The sequence below is a fragment of the Eulemur rufifrons genome, chromosome 9 (assembly GCF_041146395.1).
Source record: "Eulemur rufifrons isolate Redbay chromosome 9, OSU_ERuf_1, whole genome shotgun sequence".
Classification (NCBI taxonomy): Eukaryota; Metazoa; Chordata; class Mammalia; order Primates; family Lemuridae; genus Eulemur; species Eulemur rufifrons.
In genome coordinates, this window is record NC_090991.1 from 37,751,277 (window position 1) to 37,764,658 (window position 13,382).

Consider the following 13,382-nt stretch of genomic DNA (forward strand, 5'->3'; position numbering starts at 1 on the left):
TAGTTTCTGATTCCACTTATCCTGAAACCAGACAACACTCATTGAAAGCTCAGCCACATACAGGCTGTGTGTCCATAATAATAGTACATAATAGTATGTATCAGGGTTGTTGAGAGGATTAAATGAGCTAATATTTATTAAGCACCAAGAACAGTGTCTTTGTGTTTGTTAAATAAACAAAATATTTTAAAAGGTTATGTTATGTGGGTGCCTTGTAAATTCTAAATTTTTAAATTTAGAACAAAGACCAACGTATTCAATAGGGCAAATGGCCAGTTTTCTGCTCAGTCACCAAAGAATACACATTAAATAGAATTATTAAATGGTGTGTTTCATGAATAGCGTGAAATAAAATAAAAACGCTGGAAGGAAGATGTAGAACTCCCTCTCATTGAGCACTGATCTCTGTTAAGGGGGGTCAGGCTGTCACTGAGCCCAGAGGAGGTACGTCTGTCGGGATTGGGAGTAATGGCATGTGCCCTACTGAGCACCCCATAGCCCATGCAATACAGAGTGGGGTCTTAGAGAAACATCCTTAACATAAGCCTTAAAACAAATTTAGACAGATTCCTAGTGATGATAACATATTTTGCATGACATCATCATCCAACAATAACATTATGAACACATTTTAATGTGAAAAATATTGTCTTATGTTCTCAATGCTTGGTTGTCTGTACAAATGGAGAAAAACAATTGTACCTATAATCTAAAATAGTTAGCAATTTTTAAAAAATCCTTAATTTGGAACGTATCAAATGTGTACCTCATTTTATGCAATTGAGATGATCCTAAAATATTAAAATATAAATTCAGTGTTTAATAATTTGACATTTTAAAGATATCAGAGAAGTCCATTATATATAACATAGAGGTATATCTTTCACTTAAAAAGAGATGTCTTTAGCAATACAAACAGCTGCTGTCTAATTTATATGCTTTAAATCCATTTAGAATTTGATAGGTAGGTTTTTAAAAGCAGAGCATAATCATGAGAAAGATTTAACTATATTTCCCATAAAATAGTTATGGCTTTTAGACATTTCATTTTATTAAAAATAAAATAAATGCTTATTTAAGATATAAAATTAAGAATAATCTAAAGTAAAAAAGCAAATATCCCCAGTTACTATTAGATTTTCTTGCATAATTTTCCAGATTATTTTTTTAGGCACAAACACACATAGAACCCAAAAAACACCTTTTTTTATCCCAAAATAGTTTTATATTTTACAATTTACCTTTTTTTTAAAACTTTAAGTATATGCCATGGACAATTGCATGATATTTCCTAACAGGTTTACTATCTTCACCTATTTTTAACTATTTTTGTTATTTCTTTTATATTTATATTGCTTATACTATGTATTTGACTTTTTTCTTATTTATACCTCATCACCGTAAATAGATTATAACCTCTTTGAAGCAGGGGCTATTTTATTCCTTTGTATTCCCACAGAGGGGTCAACTCAGGGCCTCATTCATAGTAGATGTTCAATAAATACATGTAAATTGACAGTGGGCAATTAATTTGCTTGGAAAATGCCATGAATGTGCAGTTTCTGAGAGCCAGGGTGGATTTACTTCTCACAAAAGTTTGCTTTGTAAATAACATTCTAAGTACCAATTCTCAAACACAGAAAAGGAAATGCATTATCTGAAGTAGCAGTTGTACTTGGGCACTGCAAAGGGTGGAATGTGCTGGAAACTTAGTCCCAATGCAACAGTGTTGGGAGGTGGGACTTTTCAGAGGGGATTAGGTCACGAGGGCAGAGCCCTCAAGGACTAATGCTGTTACCATGGAGTGGGCTGGTTACCACGGGAGTGTGGTCCTGATAAAAAGGTGAATTCAGCCCCCTTCCTTCTCTCTCTCCCTCTCTCTCCCCCTCTCTCTCATTCTCTTCCCTTCTGCCTTTCGCCATGAAATGACAAAACAAGAAGTCTCTTTCCAGATATAGGCACCTCAACCTTGGACTTCCCAGCCTCTGGAACTGTAAGAAATAAACCTCTGTTTTTTATAAATCACCCAGTCTCAGGTATTTTGTTACATTAATAGCAGCGCAAAACAGATTAAGACAGGCACAAAAGACAAAAGAACACTGAGGGGCAATGTTTTACTTAAAGGTCTACCGTCAGGAAACTTGTATTCTCTGGGGTCTTTTCTGAACATCTGTGATTATAATTACATTATATTAGTAAGTAATTATTTAATCTTTCATTACTTGTCTTTCTCTGACTTCAAAAACAGAGGTGATTGGCCAGGTGACGCCTAAGGCTCCTTCCACCGCTGATCTGCTGGGCTTTCTGTGAATGTCAGAGCTGTAAACACACCATCGGCCTGGGAGTAAAAGTGTCAACCCAAAGGCAGCCTCTTCTTGTGTCCCTTGCTGTGGGACATTTTTCAGGTGTCTGATCAGTGCCTGGAATTCTGGACACGAGTGACTCTAAAGTCGTGAAGATACTGTCATCATCCTCATCCAGCTACTGTGCTCCACAAAGGCCATTTATAATGATTATAAGAAACTACTCAGACCTAGGATATTTCAGAGAATCATTTAAGAGAATAATTATGCATCTTGCTTTGAATATCTCTGACTGACAGAGAGAGACCATCTATCAAGAGGAAAGACCACGAAGACCATGATAGCTATGCTAGGAGTATTAAGTTTATTGGAAAACAGACAACATGATATGGGAGTTAGACTGGGGACCTAAGAGGAGAGAAGATTCTTTGCCAGTAGTTGGTCGCAAAGGTGTCTTCAATGCACAGTGTGAGCCAGTTTGAAGAGACAGGAAATGGGCTTCTCGAGAAAATGCATGTTATTCTGCCATGAAGCCCTGAAGGGAAGCAGGAGGGACCTTGACATTTACTGGGGACTCTCAGTGACAAGGAGTTGCTCAGCAGCAGGGGGAGGTCCTGCAGGTGGTGCGGCAGGGGGCCGGCTGGCAGCAGGGGGGCCGGCAGCAGGGGGACTGCACAAGGACAGGCTGGCAGCTGCTGGTGGCCCAGCAGCAGGGGCGGCAGACCACGGCCGTGCACGATGTGGGGCAGCAGGCGATGGGCCGGCAGCAGCCCTCCTGCAGGCCGCAGGGGTCACAGCACACGGGGCGGCGGCAGGGCTCACAGATGGGGCGCGTGCAGCGGGGCACGAAGGTCACTGGGCGGCACACGGTGGTCTGGCAGGACACTGGGCGGCAGCAGCAGGGGTCGCGCCAGGACTGGAAGCAGCCTCCCCCGCAGCTCAGGGAGGAGAAGCTGGGGCCACAGCAGGAGCCGGTCATGGTGGTGTGTGGGGCTGGGCTGGGGTGTTGAGAGGAGCTGGGTGTGCTCAGGTGTGATGTCCTCCCCTGCTCTGGGCCCTTTATATACCCTGGCCAGGTGTGATGACCCTCAGGACACAAGGTCATTTCATTGCTTTTGTTTGTTCCTTCTGAAATAACACTGGCAGGTTAGTAAGTTCCCTAGACGTCTTGTAGGTGCTCGGGTACTCATAAGAGACTGTTTTCTGTATTTAATGGAGATCCATTATATTTTGCTATTTATGGCTCAAACATGAACTTAATGACCCTAACTTCAAAGCCTCCAATTATCATTATAATTCAATGATGCTTTTGCCAGTTGTTGTTTTGATAGCAGAAAGTGGCTGTCAAGCTCTTAGCTTACTCACTAGTGGTGGAAATGAACCCCTCAAGTTGTTAGCATCCTTTTCCATTGCTAAGCTTCCTGGGAAAAACAAGTTGAGCATAATGCTACTGGAATATTTTTAAAATCAGGATTTGTCAGTAAAAGAATTTTCCATCTTTTTGTTTTTTGGAGCTACAGGAATGGATTTTAGCAGGCCTCCACCACCAGTGGTTTTTGTCTTAGATACCTGGTCATTGATTTTCATGGTTATCTGTTCCCAAACCAAGGTGAATTTCATTATTTATCATCTTCATGATAACCAGTATCATTGAGTTCTAACCATATTCCAAGCTTCATGATACAAGCATTAATTTATTCTTCGGAGCATTCCTATGATGTAGATATTGTTTATTCCTCATTTTACACATCAGGAGCAAGATAAGTGACTTGCCCAAGGTCATACACCTAGTAAGTGTTGGAGCCAATATTCCAAAAACATCTGTGGGAACATTATTTTAAGCCCCAAAAGCTAAAGAACTAATTGTAGCTAAAAATGGATTGTGGGTACCACATTCCCAGCTGTTAAGGAATGTCTATTTCATTTAGGAATTTTAACAGTATATTTACTTTGAAAACAATTATTATTTATGACATGGCTAATTTTTAGAGTCACTTGAAAGGACTCTATGTCTCACCAATATCCTCAGGAAAATGGGAAGAATTATCTCCCACTCAGCCTTCTAAAAATCACAAAACATACCGTAAGGAGATAGCGTCACAATTGGATACAATTGAGTGGTTACAGGGCACTTTGAACAAAGCCACCGTATGGTGAGGGTCAAAGAGCCTGAGCCTGTCTGGATGAAGGTTGCAGTTTTCCAGTGCAACAGCCCCGTCTGGCCCATGCAGTGTCTCTATCTCTCTTTGTTCCATGCTTGAGCTGATTTCTGCTTATGGAATCAATTGTGATTTTTAATTGCTTCAAACTCTCTGGACTTGTAGGAAAATTATGTCGCTTAGCCATTTTGTAGTCCTGGTCTCTTGAGTTCCTTGGTTCTGACCTTTTCTTTACAACTAAGTCTGCTCTAGATCTGTGGTTGAAGATTCAATTCTTTTTTTTTTTTTTTTTGTGACTCTCACTCTGTCACCTGAGCTAGAGTGTTGTGGCATCAGCTTAGCTCACAGCAACCTCAAACTCCTGGGCTCAAGCGATTGTTCTGCCCCAGCCTCCCGAGTAGCTGGGACACCCAGCTAATTTTTCTAGTTTTAGTAGAGACGGGGTCTCACTATTGTTCACTGTTACTTGTTGTTGCTGGTCTCGAACTCCTGACCTCAAGCGATCAATCTGTGGTTAAAGGTTCAAGTTTAAGCCTTCTTGATGATCACGCTGCTTGCACAGTACCTTACAGGCTTACCCACACCTGTGCTAGCCACTGTGGCCAACTGGGGCATGGGTTACTGTGGAAACAAACAAGATTTAATAATCATGAGTTTGGGAGGAAACAAAGCATTCTCTATCGGAGAAAACATTGTAAGAAAGGGCAGTCTCTAGAAAGTTAACAAGAAGAATTCTGAGAGGAGGAAAGCAGATGTAGTTAGAAAATTTTTAAATGATGATCAAGAATATGTAGAAAGAAATTTGACTCGTAAGTCTTTTCATTGATAAACTATCAAACTCCTTGTGCACATACTGAAAATCCAAAAGTTTTGAATATCATACACTTCTTTTTGAGAACCTTTTAGCATATTTCAAGGAAAAATGCTTTCTGCACGAGGTAGCTTATTGTTTTATTTTAAAAATATACATGTCTAGTGTGAGTTGACAGTTGGGGGAGGATGATGATGTCTTCCTCTCTTCCAAACCCCTTAGAGTTTATTCATTCCATCATTGAAGAAATCATTTCTGATTATATTCTATGTGCCAAACATTGTGCAGGTCAGTGGGAATCCAGTGGTGAACAAAGTCAATGGAGACCCCCATGCTCACAAAGCTTACCCTGCCTCACTTCTCTCAACAGGCAGGAAGATATGCCCAGGCACACAAGCTGAACATTCCAAAAGACTCTTCAATCAGATGTTGAGAACCCAAAACATATTTCTCAGGGAAACAATAGTGGTTAGTATTCCTGACCAGCCTAAAAGTGTTTAACAATATCAAAAACATATCCAGTATGGATTAATGTTATCACTATTTCAGCCACATTGGCATTGTTTCAATAGTAAAATGTACCTGGAGTTCAAAACTAACATGATTCCAACCATGGCTACATTTCTCCCTGTCTTCTCAGCAGCAGTAAGGGTAACTGAGTCCAAGCTTGTACCACTTGCCGCTTGGACAGCCAATAAGTTGAGAGAAGAGGTGTTGGGGCAGGGAAAGCAACTTTTATTTGGCGAGCCAGCTAATGGAGAAGATGGCAGACTAGTGTCCCAAGAACCATCTTAAGTTAGTAGGAACTTCAGCCTCCTTTTTACATTAAGGGAAAAGAGAAAAGGGGGAGGGGATTGCAAGAGGGAATCAGCAAGGGTCTGGGGAGGTTGCAAACGTCTTTGTTCTTGGTCAGTTAACTTTGGAGGCTGTGGGTCAGGTCACAATGTTCATATAAATCTTTAACATGGCACTGTTAACTTGTGTGCATGCTTTCCTTACCTCCCTGGGAATTAGTTTTGGAAAAGGGATGGTTATCAGCTTTCTTCTAAGGTTGAACTTACAAACTAAATTTTTCCTATAATTAGCTGGCCCTACATGCAGAGCTAAGCAGAAACTTTTAACCTAAAGGATGTTATTGCAGGGGGTCAGAAGCAAAATGGAGCTAGTCATGCCAAGCCTCCCTTCCACCATTATAATTTCTCTACTGTCAACATTTTATTCCACAACTTTGTGGAATTGGGGCAACAGGGTGTTATCTCTCATCTGGCTATTCCCTGATGGGCAGGGTTAACAAGGGGACACTGTGGAACGAAGCTGTTTGCCCTGATTAAGGAAATGTTCTCTAGTGTCTTTTTGTGCAATAATGATCATCAGCATCTCCTTCTCGCTTTGCTGGTTGTGTTCAGACCTGCACAGCTCTTGGTTATAGAACATATAATAACTTTTGCTAGTATGTATATTATTATAACTAAAAGAAGAACAGTGAGGACTAATTTAAGAATGTCTCTTAGGATTGAGTGAATTCCACTAGGCATCCGAGACAGTAAGTCTGCAAACCAGTCTCTGAGAGTATAAAGACTAAACTAGCTTCTGTGTTCTAAGGTTTGTTGGAGCCAGGTAGCCTGTTGTCTCATTTTGTCAATATGGGTCTCTAGTTTAGAGGAGGAATTAATATAAGTGTAACAGGTAGTAGTAGTCACCGTATAGACTCATCTTTGTTCTGTAAACATATAGTTTAGGGCAATGCAGTTATTAAGCACTATTTTAGCAAGGGAATGTAATGATTTTGGTAGACTAGTAAGAACAAGAGTGGTTTTATTAGCAATGATGTTTAAAGTCTTAGGCAAGTTTCTCAATATATGTTGATGAGTAGCTACACCCCACTAGAGAAGGAAGGAGTAGTCAAAGAAATATTTATCTCTGTCTGGAATTTTCCCTAGGAGATCCCCAGGTACTATTTGACATCAATCACTGCAAGTTTTCTGCACTGGGGAAAAATGGGGTAGTAACTTAAGCTTCCTCCTCCTTATCTTGTGTGTGGATTATTTATGAGTCAAGTTGATAATCAGAGACACCTGCTATAGTCTCACTATTTCCTCAGCATCACCACAAAACCTGTGGCTCAAAATACGATGGTGCATTGCATGAGATGATCTAAATTATTTGAATTGCTATTAAAATTACAGACCTTGCACCTGAATTTTTTCCTATTTTACAGCTCAAAAAAATGGCCCTTAGAAAATCCTCCCTTTCATTCTTCTAATTCTGCATACACTAACGTGGCTAGAAACAAGCTTTTGAAGATTAATAAAAGACACATATTTGCATCCCCAGAAATAAGATTTTATTTTTTTCATGCAAAAACACAGCATAAAAATAATATTATCTTGGAAAAAAATATCCCATCTGAGGACCCTGAAATAGTAGAAAAAGGATAATGAGTCCACGGGATAGAGCTCTTTTCAAGAGGAACTTTGATCTTTGCTCACTCATTTTTTTTTTTCTAAGCCAGGAATTCAAATGATGAAAGCTGGAATTTTTCTAAAGATCATCAAAGAGGGCCAGGATTAGCTGCACAATTATGTGGGAAGATAGAAAGGATGTTATTGTTGAATTAGTTGTTTAAGAACAGGTAAGTTGCAAAGGTGGAGTCTCTCATTTGATCCGGAAGGGGCAGGAATAAATTGCACAGGATTAGAAGCAGCTGGGAGTGTTTCCTGTTGGGGTCTCAGCAGCAGGGGGAGGTCCTGCAGGTGGTGCGGCAGGGGGCCGGCTGGCAGCAGGGGGGCCGGCAGCAGGGGGACTGCACAAGGACAGGCTGGCAGCTGCTGGTGGCCCAGCAGCAGGGGCGGCAGACCACGGCCGTGCACGACGTGGGGCAGCAGGCGATGGGCCGGCAGCAGCCCTCCTGCAGGCCGCAGGGGTCACAGCACACGGGGCGGCGGCAGGGCTCACAGATGGGGCGCGTGCAGCGGGGCACGAAGGTCACTGGGCGGCACACGGTGGTCTGGCAGGACACTGGGCGGCAGCAGCAGGGGTCGCGCCAGGACTGGAAGCAGCCTCCTCCGCAGCTCAGGGAGGAGAAGCTGGGGCCACAGCAGGAGCCGGTCATGGTGGTGTGGGGGGCTGGACTGGGGTGTTGAGAGGAGCTGGGTGTGCTCAGGTGTGATGTCCTCCTCCTGCTCTGGGCCCTTTATATACCCTGGCCAGGTGTGATGACCCTCAGGACACAAGGTCATTTCCTGGAGTTGTGGTTGCCCTTTGAAATGATAACTCTGGATTCAAAGGCTGATGCAGCAATTCCCAAATCACTAAAGGATGCTTTCCTTTCTGTCTGCTTTCTCCCTTGAAATGAATACTTGATGGTTTAGATCATCAGAAAAATTACTCATCTATCAGCCAGTCCTTCTAGACCATGTCGTGTGACAAGTTGACAGTTTGAAGAATCCACTGGCACACCATCGCACTTTTCCTCTTGTTCCCTGTCCGTGATGAGACCTGAGACTGTGATGTTCGTGAGTCACAGGCCTGGTTTCTGATTGGCTTTGAGATGAAGCAAGAATTTCTAAAAACCGAAAATGGTTCATAAAAGATGTGTATCTATTCTGCTATGGAAAGAATGGCTCAGTGCTTCTGTAAACCAACATATTGCTTCACTTTGTTTATAAGAAAATAATCACCAAAGCCACTTGAGTGATTTTATTTTAGTAATCTGAGTTGGTCTAAAACTCATAAACACTCAGGAGACACTTACTATGCAAATGGTATTATACTATTTGGAGGTGGAGTGGGAAAGGAAAGAAAAATATGGTAAATTCTGAATAGTTTCCTATCGCAGTAATTTTAGGAAGGCAAGATAAGGGTAAATAAAACAATTAAAGGGAAAAGACTTTTCAGGAACAATAAGGTCAAACTAAATGAGGATTTTATTCATCCTGTGCCCTTTTCAATGCCCTTCCCTGGTTATGGTCTTGGAAATAAAATTGAAATTGGGATATTTCTTGCCTTCTAGATGTGACATAAACACTTGATATTAAATTCTTCAGAATCCTTTGAGAATATTTATGAAAGAATCAGTTATCTTTCTTTAGTGGGTGCTTTGGTTTGTTGGCTGAGGGTGTTGATTGTTTATGAGGTGTGAAGGTGGAATTATGAAAAAGAGGAATTGAGTGATCTGGTAACTGATAAAATAGTTCTGTATTTTTCAGCCACAGCTAAGAGGAGTGGGGATATACAAAATAAATTCAGAGTTGGAAGGTAGGTTGAAGATAACATTGTCCAAAGGTTGCCAAAGGCCTTCAGGTCAAATTTGCCTCTGAGGTGTGTTGTGTTTTGTGTGTTTATTTTTTTTATACACCGGTTGGTCCACCATAGCCCTGATACTTGAAGGCCTTTGAGTTTATGAGCCATCATAGTCCGTTATAGTTTTTGGTGGACCAGATTTATGAAATGATTTCTGCAAGGTCATATGATAAAAGAGTGGCAAAGCTTTAGCAATACCCCAGGTCTTTGCTTGAGTATAAACATTGGTCAGTGACTCCTAGTCTTTTTCCACTTCTGAGTCACTCAAAATAGAGAACATGTGGCAGTAGTTATTAATAATTCTATTCCATCTAGTGAAATAAGCACTTGCTTGATATATAGTTCAGTATACTCTTCTTTGTTTTAGAATGTATACAGTATGTATATGTACATAGAAAACATGCCAACATTAGGAATAGAAATATGTCTGTAAACTCACTGCCTTTGTTAATTAACAAAAGGACATAGTACTAAAATTTTTGTTTCCTAAAATTACAGACTGTCAGAAACCTGCTTTTCCAAGTCACTTCAGTAAGAAGGAAACACCTCACTCTTGCCTGGGCAGGATCTAAGTCACTTTGACACGGAGAAGCAGCCTCAGTATCCAATCCAGGTGCAGAGTTTCAGACAAAAGACTTTCAGACAACACCCCACATTTGCCGTAACCAGGCAGTTTCCAGTGAAAGAGAACCCTGAGTCTATTTCACAGCCCAGTCCCGGTGTTAATTCTTTTGCACGTAGCCTTGTTTTACCTTGAGCCTATCAAAATGCTACTTCACGTAATTTTGCCAGAACTCCACCATTCCTCAAAATCCTATAACATTTCTCTTCCTTTTGGTAGGATGCCTCATGGTCCTCAGCTGTGTGGGCTTCCTTGCTGCAACACAATTAATAGATTTAAGCTTACTGGACAAGGGCTGTGTCCCTGGTGTTAACCACATGGGCATTTTTTAGTCATATTATTCAAGTTCTACACATTCTGTGAATGTGTAATCACCAGAGTGGAAACATGTGAATCTTAACCACAGGGATAATAAATCGTGAGATTTCTGTGGTTGGATTGAAAAAGAATGTAGTGATGGTGACATTTTGTGCCAGTGAGCCACGCCCTCATCTTAAGAGTCTCATCAATGGTATTTTTTTAGGAACAGACTTGGGGGCCACTGAATGTGGGGAAACTTTTTAAAATTCTGAAAACAAGAATATGCATTCCCTGGGGAATTCATTCTCAGAAATAATCTTTAAAATATCTTCCAATTATAAGAGTCAGAGATGGGATGCGGAAGATTGAAGGGAAAAGGGCAGGAGGAGGATGGGGAAGACAGAGAAGGGTTCAAATCCTTCCTCCACCAGTTCACAGTTGTCTAACTTAGAGCCAATGACTTACTCTCAAACCAGTTTTCCCATCTGTAAAATGGGCAGAGTCTTTGGTGCCTGCTCTTCTTCATAGCCTGGTTTAATCATAAAATCCATACAAACATGGAAGACAGAGGCAGATATAATTAATTGAAAAGAGAAAATATTTTAGTTGGAAAAGAAAAACTAAATGATCAGGGAACTGGTGGAATTTGTCTCTGGAATTCAAAAAAATATAAGTATCTCTTCTGAATAGTTTAGAACTAGATATTCGTCTGCCTAAAGTCAGGGAAGACTAAGCCAGGTAATCTTTTGGGGTCTATTGCAGCTTTTAGTTGTTTAATTCCCCTGAATGGTTCGGTGTGACAGAATCTAACTATCAGCTGCATGTATTTTGCCCAGCCCTTCTTTTCTCCTGATGCTAAACTCCTATTCATAAATCCTGTAATCTAGGATTCATTCCTACGGACTTGCAGAACCAATTTTTAAAGCTCCCTTTCATTCTGAGACAGCCTTAATCTGATGCCAAATTATTGTGTTTTTTTTTTTTTTGCCTTCTTTATTATTTGTTTCTGCCAGTAGATGTGGACTGTCCTGAAAAAATTACAGTTTAAGTGTGGTTAGTAAAGCCTTCCCCCAAATTCTTTCCCACTCAAGATGATTTGATATGACTTGATAGCCTATTTGATACAGTGATGTTCAAATGCACTACTAGGAAGAGAAATGAATGGTGTTGGGTGCTGAGTAGGAGTTGGCACTTTACATACATCAGAAGTCATAAAAGTCATCTAACTTTCCCAGCGATCTACATTGATAAGAGTTAATTTTTCCATTTTGCAGATAGGTTAATTTACACTGATGCTGAAGCTTTTGCTTTAAATATCTACCTTTTAGAATTCTTGTTGGAAAGACAATTACCCTCCAATTTAATTGGATTCAATAAATAGAAATCAAATACCAACTATGTACTAAATATTGAGCTCAGTTCTGGGAGCTGAAATACATTAACTGTGGTCACTTCCTTGGAGGCAGAATGATAGATAATTTCAATACAATGACCTATAGAGAGGGAGGTAAGCTCAAGAGCTATTGGAATATGGTAGGGACATCTAGCTTAGCCTGGTCTGTGTGTGCATTTGCACGCATACATGCATGTGTGCTTGTGTGTTTGTGTGGAGCAGGGGTTAGGACAGGACTACTGGAGAAGACTAAGGTGATTCTTGGAAATGAATCAGAGTTAGATAGGTGAAGGAGGTAGAGGATAGGGGTGGGTGAAAGACTATTCCAGATAAGTGAAAGAACATGAGCAAAAGCAAAGACGTTCCAAAACTGCAAATGTTCAGTCACTATGAGAAGTTCAGGATTGCTTGAAACAAAATTTAGTGGCGAGCGTGAGACGTGGATCTGGAGAGATGTGCCAAGGACAGGCATCAGTGGGCCCAGTGTGAACATATGTCCTACCCCCGTGGGCAGTCTGAGAACTAGTCTAGCTCCATGGTGCCACCTTCAAATACTTATACTGGGGTTGCCAGCGCCTCTCTCTTTTCCATTCCTGTCGTCGTCATCATCTCCATCGTCTTCCTCTTTGCTCTGCTTCCTGTTTGTTCTTTGCCTTGCCTTCCCCTCCACATTTTCTTTAGTCCCCTGTCTCTTCCTTCTCATCTCTTTTATGCTGATGTAATTTTATTCCACCCATGAGAAACTCAAGGTGCTTTCTTTTTTTTTTTTTTTTTTTTTTTTTTTTTTTTTTTTTGAGACAGAGTCTCACTTTGTTGCCCAGGCTAGAGTGAGTGCCGTGGCGTCAGCTTAGCTCACAGCAACCTCAGACTCCTCGGCTTAAGCGATCCTACTGCCTCAGCCTCCCGAGTAGCTGGGACTACAGGCATGCGCCACTATGCCCGGCTAATTTTTTCTATATAGAATTTTAGTTGTCCATATAATGTCTTTCTATTTTTAGTAGAGACGGGGTCTCGCTCAGGCTGGTCTCGAACTCCTGACCTTGAGCAATCCACCCGCCTCGGCCTCCCAGAGTGCTAGGATTACAGGTGTGAGCCACCGCGCCCGGCCTCAAGGTGCTTTCTTTTTGCACTTTCACTTAAAGGCATTTCTCCTCTAAATCAATCCAGCCTAGCAGATGCTGTTTCAATTTTATTACTATATTCCCCCCCGCCTTTTTTTAACTTTGAGTGTTTGCATTATGGCTTATGATGATACATATTCTTGGAAGGTTCCAGGGCCACCCTTCTTAACCCCTAAGGAGCTCAAATCTGGGTCTTCCTCTGAGATACTGGTCCTGAAATTCTAATGTGCATGAGAATCATATGGGAGTGATAATATAAAATGCACATTCTTGGACCCCATTCCCAGAGATTTTGATTTATTAGGTTTAAGTTGGGGCCTAAGAATGCGCATTTTAATAGGTATCCCAGGAGATTCTAATATGGGAGATGT

At 41.1% G+C, this 13,382-nt stretch overlaps 2 protein-coding genes across 2 annotated transcripts; both read right to left on the minus strand.

Annotated features, from left to right (window-relative positions):
- Positions 1–2,898: 2,898 nt before the first annotated feature.
- Positions 2,899–3,282, minus strand: LOC138392375 (keratin, high-sulfur matrix protein, IIIA3-like). Its single transcript, XM_069483139.1, has one exon. It carries the CDS (start codon positions 3,280–3,282, stop codon positions 2,899–2,901), a length of 384 nt encoding a protein of 127 aa, XP_069339240.1.
- A 4,719-nt stretch (positions 3,283–8,001) lies between these two features.
- Positions 8,002–8,385, minus strand: LOC138392376 (keratin, high-sulfur matrix protein, IIIA3-like). Its single transcript, XM_069483141.1, has one exon. It carries the CDS (start codon positions 8,383–8,385, stop codon positions 8,002–8,004), a length of 384 nt encoding a protein of 127 aa, XP_069339242.1.
- Between the last annotated feature and the right edge of the window lie 4,997 nt (positions 8,386–13,382).